Raw genomic sequence first — 24,648 nt, forward strand, 5'->3', positions numbered from 1 at the left:
ACTAAAAACTAAAATTTTAAAATCTACCCAAATGGCAACAGACAGAAGAGATAAAAGGGCAAGGATAAAAGTCAAACTTTGGGGAAAAAAAAGTGATTTTTTTGAACCATGTAAATACTTTATATGCAGAAAAATATTTTAAGCAATTACTAAAACTAGTGAATCAAGTACAACAAATTAACAGTGGAGCCACATGATGGCATAACCATTACATATTGAAAAAATTATTTGGGGCCTTGTAAAAGTTAGTAATTTGTATCTCTAATGGGAAATAGCTTAAAACAGTTAAGAACTGGGAAGATAAAGTAGTATACTTTGATTCTGAGACTCTTTCTTAGAATAAAGCAAATGAATCATTTTGCATTAGGAACCAACCAGAATTTTCAGATGAAAAAAAATATAAATATAAGATCAACTAAATAAAAACACTATAATCCTAAATTTGAATAAGAATGAACTTGTGAAAATATATTTGTTTGTGTATGCATGTGCGTGTACTTTTTATACTTTTCACCAGCTCCATACTGAAAAGGTCTACAAATAATGAGTATCACTATAGTCCGTATTATCCTTCTCTAAAAAAGTAAACAGGATTCCTTAAAAAAACTGGCTGATTTTTTAGTCTACGAAGGAAATCTTACAAGATATATCACACCTGAAATCAAAGTTACTATTAGCATTTACTAAGATTCTGTTCAAGAGGATTTCAAAATCAACTTGAGGTAGCACCCACTGGTCAAACATTTTGAGCACAAAAGAGAACTGAAATGCATCAAAACTATTTAAATGCACTCACAATGATACTTAAAACAAAACAAAGAGATAACTCATTCTTCACCCCTGAGGATTGCTGGGAATTAATATACCTTTTGAAGCTAGTGAATGAAGATTTGAGCATTTATTCATTTTTTTAAAATAAAAACTATATCTCACAAGTACTGATGAAGAAAAAGGATAAAACTCCTGATGACATAAAGGACCTAGAAAAGAATTAACAATGACTGCTAAAATCAGAAGAAATCAGACTTTATGTACATCACAACACTACTTGCGAAATATTTTTTCAAAACAAATAACAAAGATAAAGAAGGGAAAGTGGGAGATCTGAATGTAAAAAAACCTTTCTCATTACCAATTTACAAGAAACGTAGGTGACAAAGATAAATGTTAAAATGCCACCACAAAAATGTAACAAGCAAAATCTATGGGATTCCTTCAGAACTGATCACCCAATACCTTTACAAATATCAAAAGAGGGACTAATGGGGGACTGGAAAAGGAGTTTGAGAGATCTATCCACCGATTACAATGTGCAGAACCCTCATCTGAATGCTCATTCAAATAAAACATTTTAAAAAGCACTCATGAGGGGCTGGGGTTGTGGCTCAGCGGTAGAGCGCTCGCCTACCATGCTCGAGGCCTGGGTTCGATCCCCACAAAAATAAATAAAGATATTGTGTCCAACTAAAAAATAAATATTTTTTTTAAAAAAAAAGCACTCATGAGATAGTAAAGGTACTATGAGCAAAACTACATATTTGAATATACTAAGTATTTTTTGAAAGAAAAACCATGTAGTTATTAAAAAGTCCTATTTTAGAGATATCAAATAAAATATTTACAGTTGAAATTATATGTCTGGAATTTGCTCCTCCATTTGGTAGGTAGTGAGGTAGGAGGCGGCTGTTAGGGAACAAGTCAGAGTGATCCCGAAAGAAGTCAGACAGATAGGCAAGGCCTTTTCCTTGTTTACAGTTTTACAAGAATTCTGAGAAAAAAAATTAAAATAATGATAAAAACTATACTCACAATATTTTTTTTCTGGGATCTAAGTATACAATAAGATGAATAAAACTGGAATCACACTTAATACTTAATATTATGCCACTGGCTGTCCAAGCCACTGTGGTATGTCAACCACAAAAATTTCAAAGTTCTCAAACAGCATTGACTTATTACATAAAGACATTATTAAATTCTAAGATATTTCCCCTTAAAAAATAATCAAGGAAATTTAGTTTTGCATATTGCTGTTAAACTGTCTATTATACATTCAGCTTAACTATCCATTAAACTGATATGAATAGAAAAAAGTGTTGCAGGAATAAAAGCCGATTACAAAAGCAAAATATATAACATGATCACTTTCTGGAAAACTTGAGTGTATGTGTATAATTTCATGAAGAAAAAACTAGACGGGATCCCCAAACTGTCAACAAGGATAGTCTGTAGGGTGATAGAATTTCAGGAGCCTCAAAAAAAAAAAATAAAAAATAAAGACCATTTGGCACTTTTCAACTCTTCTAAAAGTATCACGTATTAATAAAGCAATTAAAATATATTTTAAGGTTGGGGTTGTGGCTCAGGGGTAGAATGCTCGCCTCGCACATGTGAGACCCTGTGTTCAATCCTCAGCACCACATAAAAATAAATAAATAAAAGCTAATATGCATATATTTTAAGCCTTCAAAATAAAGTAATAATGTCAATCAATCTGTGCTGTAAGATACCTAAAATCTTACAATGTATAGGAAGTATTCTATACAAAAAAGTCATCTTAAAAATGGTCATATAAAATGCTCTACTTAAGTTCTTCAAAGCAATTCAAGAATTACACCTGTTTGCCCTTATAAAATATGCCCCTATAAAACATTTCATAAATCATGTTCCACAAAACACCATAGGCTCCTTAACTAATCACATATGTCTAAACAAAGAATAGATTGTGATCAAATACAGAAAATTGTAAAATTGAATTTAAATGTTCAGTAAGATATATAAATTTCTGCCTAGAGCAGTCTTCAGAAATCGGAGAAAAAACAGGTTCCTGTACCTCTTTAAGGTTCCATTCTTATGATATCTTCTATGGTTGCCCCATGGTCTAAATCAGATCCTGCAGATTCATCAAAGTGGTTTTTAGTAACTAGCCACTGTTGTTAGCAGCTCTAGAATGGCCACCTGATCCTCAGTGCAAACCCTGCACTTCACACACAATGATGTTTCTAGAACAGCTACAATTGCCAAGTCTCTGCCCATTTCTCCAGAGGATACAAGTGAAGAACTTGGCTCATGTCATCCATCAATACATTCATCTGAACAAAAGGGATGGGCAGGGACAGCAGAAAAAAGAGGAGGAGGAACCTATAAGGATGGCCACTTATGGGCTGGCCACTTCTGCTGAAGACAGTTAAGGTCTCAGAGAAGAGCTAATAAATTTGTAGACTGATAGAGAAAAGTGTTCCCTACAAATCATTCATATAGACTCCCAAAAGGTGGACTTCACTTACCACTGTAATGACTATGATTATATAACAACTTCTCAAGAATGTTTTAATAACTTTCATGTTTCCAACTGCCACATTAGGACTAACTGACACCTATGTTTCTGAGACTGGACCATTCCTTCTAATGTAAATATATCCCCCCGCCCCCCCGCCCTCAATGTGACCTCTGAAGTCCTCTGCTATTTCAACTGAAAAACTGTGATTACTTATTTTCCCTAAATTATTTATCTTGCAACAGTCATGTACTCAAGTGTACACAGCTTTCCATTAGAAAAAATGGATAAATCTTTGGGGGAGAATTCCTGAAAATCAAGGTTTTACCTAAACTGAATTTATGAAATGCTCTAAAATGCAAAACATTTTGAGCGCTCACTTGATGCCAACAGTGGAAAATTCCACAAACACACATGAGAGGTTGCAGTCAGAAAGCAGGCACACAACTGTGTGTGGTGGCTCATGCCTGTAATTCCAGCAGTTTGGGAGGAGGCAGGAGCATCTGAAACTACCTCCAAGTAGACAGTGTATAAACTGAACTAACTATAGGACACTCAATTAGTGGGCCCAGGAGAACTGACTGGTTGGCGGATTGCTGAGTATGTGAGGAGAAATGCTCAGACATCTGATGTTAGAAGTGCTGTGATACAATAGCTAAGCTATGGAGCCACCCTAGGTCCCCTTCAACAGATAAATGGGTAAAAAAAATTGTAGTTTACTCAGCAATAAAGAATGACTATATGACACTTGTTGGTAATGAATGAATCTGGAGACCAGCATGCTAAGTGAAATAAGCCAGTCCCCCAAAATTAAGATTGAATGTTTTCTCTGGTATGTGTAAGCTAACCCACAAAAAGGCGAAGGGGAACAGAAGTTCAGCAGATTAGACAAAGGGGAATGAATGGAAGGGAGAGGAATAGGAAAAGGAAAGACAGTGGAATGAATATGATATTACTTTTCTATGTACCTATATGAATATACCAGAGTGAATCTCACCATCATGTATACCCACAAAACTGGGGTCCTATATAGAGAAAAAGATATGTTCCATGCCTGTATAATTATATCAAAATGGATTCTAATGTCATATAACTAAGAAGAATAAAATTTGTAAAAAGTACTATTGATGTGTTAAGTGTAGGGGAAAAAAATCCACATTTTGGTTTTCTTTCCATTCTAAGAGACAAGCGAAACTTCAAACATATTTATCACTTAGCAAAGTTAAAAGCTTGGAGAAAATTTACAACACATATAACACTGATTTCAGTGGCAAAGTTTATAGTGCTCTATGTTCAAGTTATTCTAGAAATTTTTAATCTAGAAGTTATCAATCTTAAAAATGATTTATAACTCGAAGGTAGGGTACCAAAAAATAGAATTTTAGGTTCAAATCTTGAGTGCCACTTTTCTGCATAAGACTTTTGGCAAAGTACTCAAATTACTTCCCTGAGCTTCAGTTTCCTTATCTACAAAATGGGAATAAAAAACTTGGATTAATTAAAATAACTGCATGTAAAATACTTACAATAATAATGCTTGAGGCAAAGTACACACTTGGTAAATAAGGATTATTCATCAAACAGCCGACTTTCACTTGCAAGGTTCTTGCTAGCCAAGCCCTATTACCACATACTCAAAGAGAGCAGACAGTCCACTCTGCCTCCTACAGATGGGCACTAACAGTTCCTAACAGTTTTAGAAGTCCTACTAGGATCTTATGACTTTGGAGGAGATTCCTGCCCTCAGGCTCCATGATGATACCTAGCCCCATTCCATTAAATATTAAGAAAAAAGCTGATAAGCCCATAGGTAATACTGAAATAATACCAACCCAAGAAAATGATTAAAGTAGCACATTAACTTACTTTGCTTAAAAATCAGTGGCCTAGAATGACACAAAAGTGCCTACCTTCCCCAAAGAATTAAAAGCTCATAAGGTTTGTATTTTATTGGCCAACCCTTTACTATGTGTGTGTGTCTATAGGTGCATTTAAGACTTACTTTTATTTATTACCTGAACTAAAGGGTAATTCTGCTCACAGAATTTTTCCCCATGGTGCCTACTCTGTGCCAGGTAACCAAATAGCAAGAAAACTCCATAAAAGACAGTCTAGGGCTGGGGTTGTAGCTCAGTGGTAGAGTGCTTGCCTAGCATATGTGTGAAGCACTGGGATTCAAGCCTCAGGACCACATTAAGAAATAAATAAAATAAAGGTATTGTGTCCATCTATTACTTAGTCTGCTGTCATTCTATTAGGCTAGTGAAGAATTCAGCATACCTGCATCACATCATATTTTTGTTAAATTAGGCAATCAGAAAATTAAGATTTATTACAATTTTATTTATTTGTTTTATTGTCTAGGTTACTTAATTTTAACACCTATTGATAACCATATGGACAAAAAATGGTTTTTCCTTTTAATCTTCTAAAATACACCTCAATTAGACTTATATCAATACTTACTTTTGTATTCATTTGTTTGTCATAACTTTTTCTTTAACCAAAATAACAGCCAAGAAATAAATGATAAAATCTCCCATTCTGACTTTACTTGTAACAATTTTAAGAGGACAGCCCAGTAACTTCAGCATGAAACATGCTTATGTGGTTAAAGTTTTGTTATGTGCCACAGATTTAAATGAAGATTCCAAAAAACATTCTTGTTGCTATAAATCTATACAAAACTTTTTAAAATTTACATAGGACATTAGCAACTACATGGAAGCTATACAAGTTAACATTCTATGTACAAAGCATGTTAATCTAACATCTTAACAAATGTAAAATGTAATTGATTGCTAAATTTTATTTTCTGCTGTTTTTTTATTGTTTTCTCACATTATGTTCAATGTACAAAATTTTCTTTTAATCGACAACAGTAGAAAATAAAACTGATGAACTGTTTCTATTTGTGATTAAGAACAAAGTGGTCAAGACAGAATTTGTAACACCAACCCCCAGGGAAAAAAAAACAAAAAAACAAAAAAACAGAAAAGCTATGATAACACAGGATAGATACAAGCAACAAGAATGTCTTTCATTTTCAAAGCTGAATAAACTGTAGTATTCACTCATAATACTACATAAGAGTCTAAAAATAAAATGTATCTAGCCTATGATTCAAGATAAAATACTTTTAAGAATCATCATGAACATTAATTGACAACTTATTATGTGCCAAACAGCATTCTAAGTGCTTTGCAGCTCATTCAACCCTCACAATCACTGTAAGAGAATAAACAATTATCACTTCCATGTCATATAGCACCAAGAGATTAAATTATTTATCCAAGGTCACAAAGCTGTTGTGTGGCAGAACCAAGATTGAAAACTAAGCAATCTGTTGCAGAGCTCACTTTTAATCATTTTAATTCTTCTGCGAAAGACAGCTGATAATGTTATTTATTCATGATGCCGAACTACACAGTTTTAAGTTCTAATCCTTGTCTGTGAGTACCATGTGAGTGAAGTGAGCAGGCCATTATTACAGAAGTAGCAGAAGCTCAGGAGAGGGAAAAGATATTTTCTTCAATGACTTTCCTCTGATATAAAAATTGCTCTGTTTGCAGTTGTGGAGTTCCTACTAATGCCAATGTCATCCCAAGTTCAAACATGGAAACCAAAAATTTATGGCAACACTCACTTGAAAAGACACTGTTGATTCTAAAATGTTTAAGATCCTAATGAATTTTTTTTTTAAATACAACATCTAAAACACTCAAGAACTTCATAATCTCATGAAAATGACTCAAACTCAACAGAAAAATAAAGAGCTACAAAATTTAAAAATAATGATATCTCTTTTTTTCCTCAGACTTCTATGTCTATGGGGGGGAAGGTGGGGTAAGGAGTGGTAGAGATAATTAAATCTACACAGCTTATAAGAGGGCTGAAGTATAAATTAGGAAGAAAATGAAGCCAGCAATCTTGTTGGTGGTGCTGTTCATTCTATCAGCTCCATAGAACAATTCAACACACAAGCTCCAACACAAGTTGATCACAGTTCTAACATTTGATGGCACGAAGGCACTTTCAAGTCAATGTATCAGAAGAAGAAGAAAAAAATCACCCTTCCTAATAACAACTTTCACCTATAGCAATCAAAATCTAGGTATTTTAGATTAGTGTCTCTCTCTCTCTTTTTTTTTTTTGTCCAGATAGAAATTTTAAAAAGCATTCTACCTCATAGTATTACTGTAAAAGAAAACTAGGTAAATAAAATCTCCCTAATAAAATTCAAGACAAAAGAGTTTGATATTCACATTAAACTAGCAAAATAAAGAAAAGAAGGTAGGAGGAGAAAGAACAGGAATAATACATTTTAAAGTAAAATGCCTAACTAAAACACAAGGGTTGGGGTTGGGGTTCAATGGTAGAGCACTTGCCTAACACATGAGGCACTGGGTTTGATCCTCGGCACCACATAAAAATAAATAAAACAAAGGTATTTTGTCCATCTATAACAACAACAAATAAAATTTTCAATGCCTAAAAATAATTTACAGTTGAGATAAAATGTTGCTGAAACCAATCTCATATGGTTAGTAATAAGCCTTTGTTTTAACAGATATCTTCTAACTGTCCCAGTGATTTGACATACAACTACAGTTAAAATTCACAAGACCCTAATCCCGTTTACAGCTCATCAAAAGAAAACTTTTAGGTTTTTCAAGCTTTTACTTGCATATTTTCATAGATAACATGATAGTCTAATTTCCACATGGAGGTTTCTCAAGTATAAAATATTAAAGTTAAATTAACACAATGGAGTAACTAATACTTTATTCCTAAGTGTAAAATGATGATTAAAAAGGGGGGAAAAAAATCAGAGAAACACCTTTAAAAATGTTTCAGAGTTCCTACCATGGAGTATCAAGTTTTACACCTAAAAGATATGAAACTTTACTATTAGCATGAAAAAATGTAAGTAAATTATTCACACAAAGACTTGCCTCTCTTTCAAGGACTTACCTTCTTTTTATCTCTCATTGAGCCTTTGCCTCGGACCATTATTTTACATCCAGTTTCTGCTTCAAGCTGTTTAGCGGTAAGTCCTCTGGGTCCAAGGATTCTCCCAACAAAATTAAACTGGAAAAACAAAGAACCACAAATTATTCATTTGCTATGATGGTCCTTAAAGTTATTTTAAAGTATATATGCATGAATGTATGTATGTACGTACATACCTATGTACCTATGTGTAATAAGAAGTAAAATTTAGAGCCCTCATGAATCTCATGCCAAGTTTGGGATAAAACTATTGTTTTCTCATTGTTTTAAAATAAAATTATCATTTGTATTAACACAAACTATGAATTAGAAACAATACCCGATACACACAGGAGCTATACAGAATTGTCCCCAAGTACATAATGTAAGCCAGAGTATATTAAAGAGCTGATGAATGATTAGATGCCATCTAAGAATATAAACCTGTTCTATAAATTTCTGTCTGTTCCAGATGTCGGGTGCTGAATCAATTGTTCATTCTGTTAGTAGTGATTACCCTGTATGATTTAAAGGGGGGGGGCCTGAGGAAAAGTCCTACTTTCATAACCAAAAAAGTCATACTTTCTCCAGATAGAAACGTATAAATTACAATTCTGAGTGGGCTGGTACAACATTGAGGGACAAATCTGTATTCTACCCTACATGCTAAGTCTTGACAATATATATTTTTCATCATATTTCTTGGACAATTTCATGTCTGCATCTTTACTTTCCTTTATTTTTTTTCCTTTCCATCTTTAACTTACACTTCTATTTTTTCTAGGGAGCCTAAACTAAACTCTTTCTTTCCATTAATAAGTCAGTCATATAAGCAAGTGTATAAATGAAACTTATTCTCATCCAACAGAAACTTTTAGACTCACATGTGAAAGTTTCTTCATATTAAGGCAAACGGTTTTTAGACATTTTACTTTAAAATGTATTATTTCTGTTTCCTGCTTTTTCCTTCTGTCATTATCTTGTTTAGCTATTTTAATTAGTAAATATCCAAATATCTGTGTGTGCATATTGAAAGTATATTTTCTTCATTTGCATATCATCTTCATAAAAACAATGAGTGTCTTCCAGCAGGTCCATAAAAACTCATGAGTGGTTTTCATTTATTTGTTTAACAATTAAAAAATACCAATTCTTATGCATACAATTTCCCACCTTTCTCTTGCATTTATCCTACTGTTAGTGTATCATTATATCAAAGTAACAAGCTAGAATATTTACTGGTGGTCACAAAAAGCTGGGTACTTCCTTCACCCTTCTATACTCCAAAGGTGCTCTCTCTCTGCCTCAAAGAGGCTTGCCTTTGAGAAAGTGATTCTCATGTGAAAGGGGGGTAATTAATGCACTGCATTCTTTGAAAAAAGTCTCCTCCCCCTAGGGATTCTGATACAGCCCCTAGTTGAGACTCTCAGCCTTTGATCTATATGCACTTGACTAACTCTATAAGACCCCAGATTCTGAAATTTGCCCAAGCCACCTATTTACATTCAAATAAAGCCTGTTATTCTTTACCAGTTTCTTGAGCTATTATATTTCATCTACCTTTTGACCGAGTCTAAACACAATTGTCATCTATTTTAACAAGGAATTTTCTTTTTAGAATCCCCAGTCAATCTCACCATCCCACATCTCCAATCTGAAAAAACTAATAGTATACTAAGGTGAAGTGCTTAAACTCTGAAAACACAAAAATTCATTCAATTGATATCCAAGCTCCAATGAAACAGTAATTAGGAATTTCAGAGTCACATCAAATAAACCTTGACTACATAATGGAGGTGGTAACACTATCTGATAGAGGTATACTGACAGCTGTGCACACAGCATACATAGTAAGTTTGGCAATTAATTGTCTCCTAATCCCACTGCACATTCTCTTCAGGAAACCTCAACCCTTTGGCTCACTCAACAATCAAGCTTAGGATGTCACAGAAAAGGATATGATCAATGGCAAATTATATTTTGTAATAAAACAGCACAGCATATTACCCTGGCAGCTGCCTCACACATCTCATGTTTACCACAGTCTCTTGACTGCATCAAGAGGCTGCACAGACTAACTTATACTGTCCGGGTTTGTGTAAGCATACTCTCTGATGTTCCCATAGCTACAAAATTACATGACAACATATTTCTCAGAATATAAACCATTCATAAGCAACCTTATATAACTATACCTCAGTCTCTGGGCTCTCCATTCTATTTCACTAATCTATTTAGTCTTTCTTTAATATCATGCTGTATTAACTACAGTGACTTTATAATAGATCTTGGTATGCAGTAAAGCAAGTTCTTCTACTTTGCTCTTCAAGAGTGTTTTGGCTGTTTCTGGCCTGCCACATATTTTCACACATATTTTAGAATGAGTTGCTCAATTTCTAAAATAATATTTTTAAGAATTTTCATTAGAATTCTACTATAATAGTGTATATTCAAAACCATAAACATGGTATATAACTTCTCCATTTGATTAGGTCATCTTTTATTTTTCTCTCAAGAACGTAAACTTTTAAAGCATTTTTCATTATGCTTTTACTCTCACTTAAAACTTAACTCCTAGAAATTCATAGGGTTTTTTCCTGTCATCGTATATTATATTTTTTTAATTTTTTTCCCTAAAAAACATATAATTGGTTTTCCTATAAACTTGTATGTAACAATCTTGTTTTATTATTATTCTTGTTTCTTCTGTATATTCTTTAGAATTATTTCTTTTTTCCTGTATATTCTTTTGAATTACTTATGTAAATGATCACATCACTTGCAAATAAGTTATATTTTTTCCTTCCAACTATATATTTTTATTTCTTCTTGCTATCCTTTACAATACTGTCAATACACCAAAACTCAAGATTAAAGATTTCAAAAGTTCACCCCTAAAAGTTTGAAGTAATGTGTAGACATTTTTACATATATACTTTTTTAGGTTATAATGAATTTCAACAAGTAAATGTTAAACTAACCTTCCATTCTGAAACTCAACTTGATCATAATTCATTATTCTTCTAATAAATTAGTGGATTCAGTTTCCCAGCATTCCGGTGATTTTTAAAAAATACATTCATGAACAGAACTGACCTATAATTTTCCTTTCTCACAATATGCTTCTCAGGTTTTGTCATTAGGGTCATATTGGCCTCAAAACATATTGGAATGTATTCTTTCTTCTTCTCCTCTTTGGGTAAGCTTCTGTAAGCCTAGTGTTATTTCTTCATGAAATACTGAACAGAATTCATTGGTGATACCACCTGGGACCACAATCTTCTCTGTAGAAAGTTTCAAATTATGGATTCAGCCTTAGTATTGTCAATTGAAACACTGTTTATCTAGAAACATATCCATATTGTCTAAATTGTCAAATTTCTTAGATTAAAGTTTGTCTAATTTTCTATTTAATATATTTAAGATCTGTAGGATTTACACATAACTAAGGTGGCTTTAGCAGTATCCCACAAGTTTTCCAGACAGCATTTTTCACTTTTTACTATTTATCCACATTTCCCCTTTTCTTTCATTCTCCAATAATTCTCCTTTGCTTTTGCTGATTGGGATGGAAAGATTTTAAACAGGTTCAGAGCTGGACACAGTGGCACAAGCCTGTAATCCCAGCAGCTCAGGAGGCTAAGGCAGGAGGATGGCAAGTTCAAAGCCAGCCTCAGCAATGGCAAGGTGCTAAACAAATTCAGTGAGACCCTCTCTCTAAATAAAATACAAAATAGATCTGGGGAGGCGGCTCAGTTGTGAATACCCAAGTTCAATTCCTGATCCCCCCAAGTTGCTCCCCTAAAAAAACAGGGTCAGTATTCTTCCCTCCTCTTCACCATGCTCCTACCATTTGTGATGTAAATTTGCACCTCTTCCCACCTCTTGAATCTAGGGTAGCAGTGACTTGCTTTGGCGGATACAAAGGATATGCCAGTTAAAAGTCAACCTTATATGTGGTTCCACTCTCTTAAGACCCTACAGCTCGCATGAGGATAAATATGCACTAAGGTTGTTGTGGGAAGAAATACATGTGACCCAGTAACCATCAATGCCTACTGCTAGGAATCTCTCAAAAGCAGAAATGCCTGCCAACCTACAGTGGACTGCAGAGTCAGACCCAAGCAGCTCTGCTGAATCCAGTCACAGAAGTGGGAGTACAAGAAATTGTTCATGTAAGTAATAAATTAAATTTGGGGGTGGTTTAATTATAATGCAGCAATAGGTAGACAATATGTACTCATTCTCTTCATTTTGAACTTTTCTCCTCCTTGATTTCTGCTTTAGTTTTATTTCTTCCTTCTGCTTCCTTTGGGTTTAATCTGTTACTGTTTTTCCAAATTTCTGAAAAGAATGCTTATTGCATTCTTTTTTTTTATTGGCATTTTTTCCCCCTAATGCATGTATTTAAAGATTTACACATAACTAAGCTGGCTTTAGCAGTGTCCCACAAGTTTTGACAGACAGCATTTTCAATATCATTCAGGTAAAAATAATTTGATAACTATTAAATATTTAAATGTATTTTTTCTCATTTCAAACCTATAAGAATTTCATAATTAGCTTTGGTTTTGATTTCTAGCTTCCTACACTGTAACTAGAAAACATACCATGTAAAATATTATTCCTTTTATTTGTTCAGATTTGCTTTTTTAAATAGGATATAATCAATGTTTGTAAACATTCTATGAGTGCTTAAAATGAATGCAAAGTCTACTTAGCATAAGATACCTGTCTCTGTGTTTTGCAGTGTTGGGGACTGAACCTAGGGCCTCAGGTATGCTAGGCAACAAGTTACCTCTGGGCTACGTCTAAGTTTATTTGTCCTTTTACTTCTGTTTACAGGCCATGTTCATTAGCATACACATATGTTAAAAAGGTATCTTTCTATCATTATGAAATGGCCCTCTTTATTTTCAGTAAATACTTTGCCATTAAGTCTATATTGATATTAACATGAAGATACAGTTTTTTATTTGACTTTGAGATGCATATTTCTTGATTACATACTTTGAATCTTTTGCTATTATTATTTTTAAATGGTATTCCTATGAACAGCATTTTGTTTCTTCATTCAAACTGTCAATCTTTCAATTTTAACTTAACTCATTTATACTACATGGATTTATATCAACCTTCTTACTAATAAGTTTTACTAATGACTCATCAAGTTGATCTTTTCTCTCTTCTGGTTGCTTTTAGGACTTCCATTTCATCATTAGATTTCAGCAGTTCTAATATGGAGATATCTATCTTCCCCCCCACACACACACACCCGGCTTTCTGATCATCATGTGAGCTGCTTCCCTCCACCATACTCTTCTGCCATGGTGTACTACCTCATCTCAAGCCCCAAGAATGGAGCCTGCTGTCCATGTAGCAGAACCTCTGAAACCATGAGCCCCCAAATAAACTCTTCCTCTTCTACAATTGTTATGGCAAGAGCTTTTAGTCACAGCAGCAAAAAAGCTAAAACACTCATACAGTATACCTTTTATTCCTCATGCCCTCTCCTGTATTTCCCATCCTTCTGTGTCTCAGTGCTAAAGATTTTTTTTGGGTTGTCCTCCAGAGTTCACTAATTCTACCGTCAAATGCTTCTAACCTCTGTCAAACTCATCTTAACTCATGGAAGTTAAGGATATTTTGGTTTTACATTTTTTGGTTTCCATGTTTCTGCTTTCTTATACTTTCTTAACTGTTCTTACAAAGTATGAATCTGATAATTCTAACATCTAGAATTTCTGGGTGTTTGATTCTCTTGTTTATTCAGATTTTTGTTTGCAATCTTGCTCCCTATATGATTGGTTATTTTTCATCCTTTGTCAGACACTGTAGTTAATAAATACCTTATAGAAATAACAAAAACCTAAGATGATGTTAAGGATGTATGTTAGCTTCTACTATGCACCTATAGTTACCAGCAACCCAAGATCATTCAATACAATTTCCCTTACTGAGAGCCAATTCTGAGTTAAGATGCAGTCTCTGAGAGGATCTGGGATGCTCTAAGTGAAGGATGACTCCTAGAGTGCACACCCATCTCTAGCCAAAGAAAAGTCTAAACAGGAGGGTAGTCTATAAAGTCCAATTTCTGTCATGCAAAGCTCAAGCCTCTCAGCCATCCTCCCCAGATTCAGCAAACATAACCAAATGAAAAAGTCAGGATTACATTCTTAATCATCTGGCCTCCTAAGGATGTTATCTTCTTGATGGGGCTCTGATGCATTCAATCAGATTTTTTCTTTCCTACTAGGTCCTATATCACTACTACCACTTTGCTGATCTGAACTACTTTGTACTTAAACGGAGAAATCCACTAAGCACTTTTTAAGAGGATGCCTTTTAATCTAAATTGATACAGAATTAACATAATTTCAGACAGTATGGGGTAAAAATTTATTGGAAGGAGGATTTGGTGAAAAAAAAAAAAAACCCTTCACAGAAAATCTTACAGAATTTATCTACCTGCCTGGCCCTGTGCCTGTCTCTTGTTAGCTCTTCCTACTTTTCTGTTAACTTTTTTAACTTACCCAGTTTATATAATCAAGGATTCTACAGATCTTTTCACCCCATTTCCCCAATCAAGACAAAGTAATCTTTACATCCCCTCATTCATTCATTTTGTATAGTTTTGGTTATTTTTTAGCAGAATATAAAATGGCCTTTCATTTTCAAATTATATTCAACAAAACGTTTATTCAAGACTTGCTAGCTGCTAAGAAATGAAACAGATACGAGGGGTTAAAAAAAGAAAAAAGGAAATGCCTGCTCAAGAAGTCTGTGAAAATGCCTTTTCTCTATTTGTGTCCTTGACTATTTCTTAAAACAAGTAACCTTGCCAATAGTTGTACTTTATACAGATCTTTTTCAAATCAATTCATATGCTAGATGTATCTCAAACATGGCCCCCAAAGTCTGGAAAAATGCACTGGAGATAGTTTAGCACATCAAATAGGTAACTGGTTTTGACTTCTGTCCTTTGTCAAACCAGTTGATCTACCTTTTCTGACTACTGCAAGAGCTTTCTCTGACACATCCTGCCCTTTTCATATATTAAACCTCCCCTTGCCTGAACCAGGGCTTCAAAAGTATACAGAAAAAAACGCTTCTCACAGCTATTTAGGCCTTGTAATTACTACTCACTAAATTAAAAAATGTTCTTAAACTACATGAAGCCAAAACATTGAATCTGGATATAATTGGACATATTTTTTTTTAATCTTAAAAAACAGTCACTATTAAGAAGCAACAGACAGAAAAGTATGTTGAAGTGCATAACATCGGGATTCTAATGCAGTTGAAATTGTCAAGGTTGTTCCTTCCCAAAATGTTGTTAAGTACAGAATGAAAAAAAAATAAAAATTACTCATAGCAGCTGCTTTGTCTACTGCAACCAATTTCCAAGTTAATATCCTTTGCCTTGCATTAAAATTCATTCTGTGTTGATTTATCATGCCAGTTCTGCAGCTTCATTCAATTAAAACAATGTCACAACACTTTCAAAGGAAATCATTTCAAACAGCCTGAGCCAAGTACAACTTTAAAAGCCTAAATAAGGAAAAAAAAAAAAAAGATATTCATTAACCTCACTGTTTAAGTGCTAATATTTTCTGTGGCTCACCAATTATATTTCTGCCAAGTGGCATGTTAGTTTCTAAAGAGGTTTAACAACAAAAATGCCTAATGCTATTCACTGTTGCTCACGACATTTTTAATAGAAATGATATATTTCTCAATGGTAAAATACGAAATTATGAAAAATCTTCCCATTAATCTTTTAAGAATTCTACAATGAAAGATAAAACTTCCTGTGACACATTATCAAAACCAATAACTGATAAAAAGTGTATTTTCAAAAGCATCTCAGTGAAACTTCCAACAACTATTAAAGAGTAATAATCTCTGCTTAAAATTTTGTAATTAAAAAAAACTATAAAAGAACATGTATTTTATTGCTTTTTGGAAAAAGAGATTGACAATCTGTTATTTTTTAAATATCATGTCTAATATTTCAAGGTGACTTTAGTAGACACCTTAAAAACCTTATATTATCTCACAAAAGTTATATTAAAACACGACCAAAAACATGTGTGTGGATATTTGTTAATGAAGTCTCACTTAGCAGAAGAACCTCCTCTAATTTAGCCAACACTACTCTGTTTATTTGTGTACATATTTAAGATGAGAAAAGAATAGTGAGCATTTAACCAGTTTAAAAATCAGAATGAATATTTCAAAATGTCTTGTGGCCATGGAAAGCAAATGCCTTATTCCTTTTCTACCATCATCATTAATTTTAGATAAGTAGCCAAATATGTCCCCAGAGAAACAGTTAATCCACACTACGTAATTATTATAGGCATCATTTTGTAAAATCTTTCTCATATTAGGACTTAATGAACATTTAATATTCATGGCATGTGACCTACAAGCACCACATAAGAAAAATCTTCTTACAAACCTACGTACATAAAGGCACTGACAACTGCTGTACATAAGGAAAACTACTGAGCAACTAAAAACGAAATCTGAAGTTACGACATTTGAATTAAGATATCCTAAATTAAAAAAAATCTTCATTATTGGGGATGATTATCCTTCTAGAAGCTAACTAAAAGTTTGGGGAGGGGGGCAGATTAACTAATTAAAAAAAAAAACTAATGGCAAGGAAGGTCAACAGGGTTTTATGACACAAGCAGGCGACAATATTTATGAGAGCATAAATGTAGAAACCTCATATACTTATGCCTTTTAAAAGATCCCAAAATACTTTTCAAGTCTTTATTTTTGTTATTACCTCCTTCTTCAAGCAACATAAGCAATTCACTATTCTGTAAAATTGGCAGACGTTTTCTTCTTCTAATACCTTCTTCTCTCCTTCCTATCAAACAAGTAAAACTCTTCTCGCCCACAATACTGAGTGCAAGTAATAGCTCTGTAATTTCTCTGTTCCTTTATTTCCTGGAAAAGGTTTTTTCTCTCATTTAAAGTGACGTAGGAGCCCTTGGCCACAAGGTTTATGATCTACATGTTTCTTGAACATCATTACTTTAAGTCAGGCACAAGTTCTCTTATTTTAATTTTGAATTCACAGTGCTTTACACAACATATAACACATGAAAAACAAGTGAAATAATATTCAGCACCAACATCACACTCAAGAAAAAATATGACCTTTTGAAACATTTTGGATTTTCAGATTAGGAACACCATGTCATTGAAGTCTATGCAAATATCCAAATGCCCCAAAATTCCAAATAGTCCAGAATTTAAAACAAACCAACCAACCTGGGATTTTTAAACTTTCAATACTTGGGGCTTCAGGCCAAAGCAAAAGATAATATAAAGACAAAAGCAAAAATAAGTGAGAAACAGAGAAGACTTAAGAAAATTAAGGCTCCTTTAAAAAAAAGAAAAAGAAAAAGAAAAACTGAAAACTTTAAGTTTGACTAACCAAGAAGAAAACAGAATGTAAAAAAAAATAAAATTATAAATAAAAGACACAATTGATACAAAGAAACAATTGTAAGATACTAAGAAACTACTATGAATAATCATACTTCAACAAATTGGACAACCTAGATTAATAAATTCCTAGAAACATACAACCTACCCAAACTGAACTGTTAAGTTATAGATAAGCTTACTACACCAATACTAACGTGCAGTAATCCAAACCTTCCCAACAACGAAACACCTAAGGACCACATGGCTTCACCACATGGCTCCACCAAACACTAAGAAGAATAATGCTAATTCTTTCCAAGCTCTTTCAAAAAACTTAATAGGACAATGTACTTCCAAATTCATTTAACAAGGCAATGCCACCATTGTGCTAAAGCCAGATAAGGACAAACAAGAACACAGTATCCTTCATGAACAAGTGCAAGAAACCTCAACAAAATGAAGCACAATGGTAAGAGAGGAAAGAAGGAAGCAAGCTAACTGAAATCTGTTCTTCTAAGATCAGGAACAAGATACTGATGCCCACCCTCACCACTTCTACTCAATACAGTACTGGAAGACCTAAGCCAGAGCAACCAGGCCAAGGGCAGGAGATATGTCATGTTAATGAATTTGAAGAACAAATACTGTTAAAATGTTCACACTACCCAATGTGATTTACAGATTCAATGAAATCCCTATCAAAATTCCAATGACATTTTTCACAGAAACAGAAAATAATCCTAAAATTAAACCAATAAAGATTCCAGATAGCTAAAGCAACCTTAAGAATAAAGGTTAATGAATCACACTTTCTGATTTCAAACTGTTACAAAGATAATAAAACCATATGGTATTGGCATAAAAATATACGCAGAGAACAAGCACAGAAGCCCAAAAATAAACTCATGCATTTGTCAGTCAATTTTTGTCAAAGGGCATCAAGAATAAATACACAATGGGGGAAAGAACAGTTTCTTCACCAAGTGATATTGAGTATCCACAATATCAAAAGTTGGATTCACACATTTTAAAACATGAAACTGAACTCTTTATCTTACACCACATACAAAAACTTAAGTCAAAATAGGCCAAACACTTTTATGTACATGATCTGAAATTGTAAAACTCCACAAAATAGAGTTAAAAAGCTCTGTAACAGTGGTCTTGGCAATTATTTTTTAGATATGTTATTAAAAAGCAACAAAAACAAGTAGAACTATATCAAGGTAACAAAACTTCTACAAAGAAAATAATCCACAAAAGGAAAGAGCAACTCAATTGCTGGGAGTAAACATCTACTCACCATGTAACTGAAAAGGGGTTAATATCTAGACTATATCAGAATATTAACTTCTCAAGTAAAAACAACCTAAAACCAACTGGAATTAAAAGGAAACAAATAGCCTGAATAGACAATTTTCCAAAAAGCAGCCATACAAATGTTCAACAGACATTATGAAAAGGTGCTTCATATCACCAGTAACAAGGGAAATGCAAATCAAAGCCACAATGAGGGGCTGTGGTTGTAGCTCAGTTGCAGAGCACTTCCTAGCAAGTGTGAGGTACTGGGTTTGATCTTCAGCACCACATAAAAATAATACAATAAAGGTATGAAAAAAAATAAAAATGTATGTTAAAAAAAGACACAATGACATATCACCTCACACTTGTAAGAATAGCTATTGTCAAAAACTCAAAAGATACCCAAGTACTGGTAAAGATATGGAAAAAAGGAAATCATGTTCACTGTAGGTGGGTATGTCAATCTGAAATCAGTATGGAGGTTCCTCAAAAAATTAAAGAAAGCTCAACCATCTATATTCTCTAGCAATGTCACTTTGGGTATATACCCCCAAAGAAATCAGTATACTGAAAAAGATCCAAACATCCATGTTCTTTACAGCATCATTCACAATAGCAGAGATATAAAAACAACCCAAGATATCCATATCAGAAAATTAAATGGATAAAGAAAATAAAATATTAGTCGGCTATAAAAGAAATCCTATCATTTTCAGAAACATGTATATACCTGGAGGACATTATGCTATAATGAAATAACCAAACACAGACAAATCTGCACTGATCTCTTGTGTGGAATCTAAAGTCAAACTCACAAAACAACGAATAGAATGGTGGCTAATGGTTGAATAAGAAATCACAGGCAAACTTTCTATCTCAATTGAGCTTGGAAAACATTTGCTTATAGAAAATAACTCTTCCCTTAAAAGAACTCCATCTTTTAAGTATTCTGAATACTAGTTCCTTTTGGCACCTGCATTTGAGACTATGAAAAGGCTTATTATTTCAGAAACTATTATATTTCTGAAAAACCTGAGTTAACAAAACCAACTGCTATCTTGAAACTCTTTGTATACTGTCTAACATTCTAAGAAATTTAGTATATCTCATACCATAAAGAGCTTATTGAATATGTGGCACATAGCAAGTCCTCAACATACCTTAGAGAATGAAATGAAAAGTAAACTTCAAAACAAAAAACTCAGGTCATTAAAAAAAAAAAAAAAAAAAACACACACACCCAAGTCATGAAATCTGGTCTTCACTCTCTTGATCTGGTTTCAGTTCTAAGTCAAAAATAATAGTTTCTCTACCTAAAAACACAAAGATATGCTTTATACTATCAAATCATACTCCCAAATTAAAACTCCAAGAGGTTATTATGTAATCACATATTTCACAACTCTATAAAAATATGCAGTAACCTTATTAGAAAACTATCTTCAGTTTCCTGCACAAGGATATATGCAGATATATATAATCAAAGGATATATATATATAAAAGGATATATGCAGATCCCATTTTTAATTATGAAAGAAAATTTAATGTATTAAGACCATGTCTAAGCAAAAAACAGGGGTTAACCTTGGTATTAAAAAAGATTTTGCAGGCCATTAAATTTTGATTTAACATCCATTCATTAATCAGTAAAACAAGGGTGAAAGTAGTTTATGTCAAAACTTCTGAAGGCTCTTGGTTAATCCCCAAACACAAAAAAGCCAAGAGAGTCAAAGATCCACAGAAAGACAATTCTGACCCCATCTCTAAGTACCCCTCCAAAACAAATGCCAGCTCAAGAACTCATTCACAAGTGACAATTCTGAAAAAGAATATCAAACAACTCTGACTAACCCAGAAGTCTGATTAGCCAAATTTTACCTGCAAATTCAGGAAAATTAAAGAGAAAGAGTGTTTATAACTCCACTCCCCCACTAAAATAAGATTAGACTGAGCACCCTTTATCTAAAAATACTTGGGCAAGTGTTTCAGATTTACTGGACTGACCATCTTAATTCAAACAATGTGAAATCTAAATTGCTCTGAAACCTAAAACTGGCACCCAAAATGTTTGGGCATTTTGGATTTTCAGACTAGGGATGCTCAAATTGTGTTATAAGGGAGACTACAGAAAGTACCAAAAATGATATTACAAACCTTTACTATCAATCATAGTTACCATCCTACCAACTGGGGAAAAACAATTTGAAAAGGCATTTATCCATCATACAAACCCTCCAACAATGTGTCATTATGATGGCCTAAACTCATAAAAGATGCATCTCAAGGACATCTAATTTAAAACCTGCCAAGGTCCAGCTGGCTGGGCAAAATGGGGGGGGGGGCGAATAACTTCTGTACTTTGATACAGCAGGAATGGGAGCCGTTTATTCTAGGACAACAGAGCTATTTATACATTTTGCACAGCTTATCTTATTAACATAAACTAGATACATCAGTCAACCAATAAGAAATCTGCACATTTAATGGCTCGCTTTTGTTATTTCTCAAACCACTCCCTCTGGCATTTTGCCAGGCACCATCCAGACTTGTTTACGAACTCTAACATTTCTCTGGCAAAATACCAGGTGTTATTTTGACTTGTTTACAGACCTTAACAAAAACCCATTTTTAAAAGCAGATAATCAGTTATCAGCACATAGAATTCTTTGGGGAAAAAAAGTCTCATTACAATTTAATCATTAAATCAGAGCAAAAAAATCTTTTCAAGTATATACAGGATGACTCTAACCTATAAAGGCTAGACTCTGCCAATATTTGGAACTTACCTACTAATCTGGCCCAGCCTATAAAACAATTTCTAAGGACCCAAAATTGATAATCAGGCAACTTTACTGACAAAAACTATTGCCGATTCATTTGAAATACAGCACCTTTTACTTAATGTAATAGTTAATTTCATTGATACACATTTATAAGATCTCCACATTTTCAAACAAATCCTTAATAACTTGCCAAATTACCAGTTTGATGGTCTAAATAAAACTTTGACCTTCATGTCTCTTGATAAACAGACTAAATGTTTCATACAGTATGTTTCACCTTTTATCTAAGACTGAGCTCCTTGAAAAATAAGATTATTATTCTTATTCACGAGCATTCAGACCATATTAAGTGTCAATCAGATGCCATACATTTGTTACCTTTATCTCTCCAAACAATTTTGAAGTGGACCTTATAACTATATAGACAAAGAAACAGATTCTTAAAAAAAAAAAAAAGACATGTGCTCAAAGCTAATATAATAATTTCAATTATTTTGCTGCAAATATCTGTTCCAGTCCCCTTCTCATGAGTAACTTGATATGATTAATGCTAGATTTCTCAACCTCAGCAAGTACTAACATTTAGGGCTAGGTAATTCTTTCTTGTGGTGCGCTAGCCTGTTCATTGTAAGATGTTTAATAACATTCCTAGCCTCCACCCCGTAAGTACTGGCAGTACCCGCCCCTTTCAAGTTTTATCAGCCAAGAAAATCTCCAAATATTGCCAATGTCCCTAAAGACAAAACTATTCCCAGTTGAGAAGCACTGAGCTAATGGAATACTAGCAGATGGGACAAAAGCAGAGGTCTTATACATGCTTATGCAATTTTGCTTGGCTCTGGCATTTCAGTGATCTATAATAAGAGCATGCCCCCTCAAGTAGCTACTGCCCTTCCAGCCCAGCAAGAACATAAATGTAGAAGACCTAATTAATCTCAACCACTAATAGCCTAGATCAACAGACTCAGTTTCAATCATCAGAACCTCAGCCAACACAGATATCCATGAGGATCTGTTTATTAGTTTAAGCTTCTGAGTTTTAGAGTGTTTCATTGCAGAGTATTTCTAAGGCAACTGCTAAAAATTCAGCCAGCAAGGGGATAAAAACCAGGATTTAAAACCTAGACCTGGCCAGGAACAGTGGCGTACATCTGTAATCCCAGGGGTTCAGGGGGCTGAGGCAGGAGGATTGCTGAGTTCAAAGCCAGCCCCAGCAAAAGCAAGGAGCTAAGCAACTCTGTGAGACCCTGTCTCTAAACAAAATACAAAACAGGGCTGGCCATGTGGCTCAGCAGTTAAGTGCCCCTGAGTTCAATCCCCAGTACACCACCACCACGCGCAAAAAAAAAAAAAATTTATATATATATAATTATTAGGCCTGTCTTGACTCAAACGCCAACTACCATCTTGAGATTTTTAAATCAAAATATTCTCACACCCAGATTGTGTTTGGTACACAGAAAGATGCATCAAAAATCTGCTTTATTAGTTTATTAATGTAAACTTTGAAAAACTTTTTAATGCATTTTCAATAAGACTGCTCATATGAACTTCTCATTCCCACATCATTAAGCCAAGGGCTAAAAAACATTATGATTGGACATGATACAGCACTACACCATTTTTCAGGTTCTGAATCTAAGGCTTCCTTCTTTTATCTGTCCCAGAGCTCTACATAAACAAGTACAAAATACTCTGGGCTGGAGATACAGCTTGACAATAGTAGTTCTTGCCTAGCATGAGAGGCCTTACATTTAATACTCAGCCACACCCAAAAAACATAAAAATAGAAAACAAAATACTGCCTTCAACTTAATGTTGACTTCTATAGTAGCCAAATGCAAATGACAAAAATATTAAAATATTTTTTCATATTTAAAAGAATTAGCTTCAAACAAGTGTGCACAATGAATATTCCCTGTGCATCTAACATTTATCAGACACTGTTCTAAGCACTGAGAATATAACCCTGAAAAAGAAAACTTACAAAAATTCCCTGCCCTCATGGATCTTCCATGCTTGTTAACAACATTTACAGAGCATCAAGGATTTTCCAAGTGCTTTACATGTTTTAAACCATTTAGTCTTCATAATCCTGTGAGAAACTTTGTATCTCCATTATGAGGTGAGGAAACTGAGGAACTAGTTACAAAACAAACAGAAGAGCTAGCCAGAGTCTGGGTCTGAGTTCATACTTCTGGACATTATGGTACCCTGCCCCTCTAAAGCTTTAATAATAAAAACATTTTATCCCAACAGGATGAACTCATTCTCACAACTCAAGATTTTATACAGACAGGGGAAGAAAAGAAGCATACAAAATGATCTCTAGGATGTATTAAGTGAAGACTAAGAATGCATGTTCTTTTAATGTGGCCAAAATTTAATGCATAATTCTGAACTAAATTTTTCCCACACGGCCAAAATCTGACACAGACTCTCCTGGTTTACTTTAACTTAAAAAAAAAAAAAAGCAAAATAAATCTCCTCTTATATGCCAGTTATTACTCTATATTAGTAACCTCCAAGAAGAAAAACTAATAACTGTGTTCAGATTCCAACTCTGCTAAACTTAAGTGCTCCTAACAGGAATTTAAAATTAGGATTTTAAAAAACTTGTCTGGAGGATCCAAACTTTTGTATCCATTTCTCTCCTCCTTTCTGGGGTAACAAAAGCATCACATAAAATCAGATCTCTAATCAGATCTACCTGCCTGACACCTCACATCTGAATGCCTATCTTCAAGCTTCACATCTCTATCAGAACCTTGGAACCCCGTCTTTCCCGAAGCTATTCCCTCCTCAGTCTTTCCTGTCTCAGAAATGCAACTGCACTCCAGCTG

General features: G+C 33.9%; 1 protein-coding gene across 7 annotated transcripts in view; it reads right to left on the reverse strand.

The window, feature by feature from the left end:
• Positions 1 to 24,648, reverse strand: part of Qki (QKI, KH domain containing RNA binding) — a 133,572-nt gene that overhangs the window by 70,790 nt on the left and 38,134 nt on the right. For all 7 annotated transcript variants that reach the window (XR_013424694.1, XM_078018769.1, XM_078018768.1 and 4 more), the window contains exon 3: positions 8,252 to 8,368. Coding sequence is in view for 6 of the 7 variants with exons in the window: in XM_078018769.1 (XP_077874895.1) it covers positions 8,252 to 8,368 (117 nt within the window). In the remaining variant the exon portion in view is untranslated. The remainder of the gene's footprint in view (positions 1 to 8,251; positions 8,369 to 24,648) is intronic.

This window comes from Ictidomys tridecemlineatus, chromosome 8 (genome assembly GCF_052094955.1).
Source record: "Ictidomys tridecemlineatus isolate mIctTri1 chromosome 8, mIctTri1.hap1, whole genome shotgun sequence".
NCBI lineage: Eukaryota > Metazoa > Chordata > Mammalia > Rodentia > Sciuridae > Ictidomys > Ictidomys tridecemlineatus.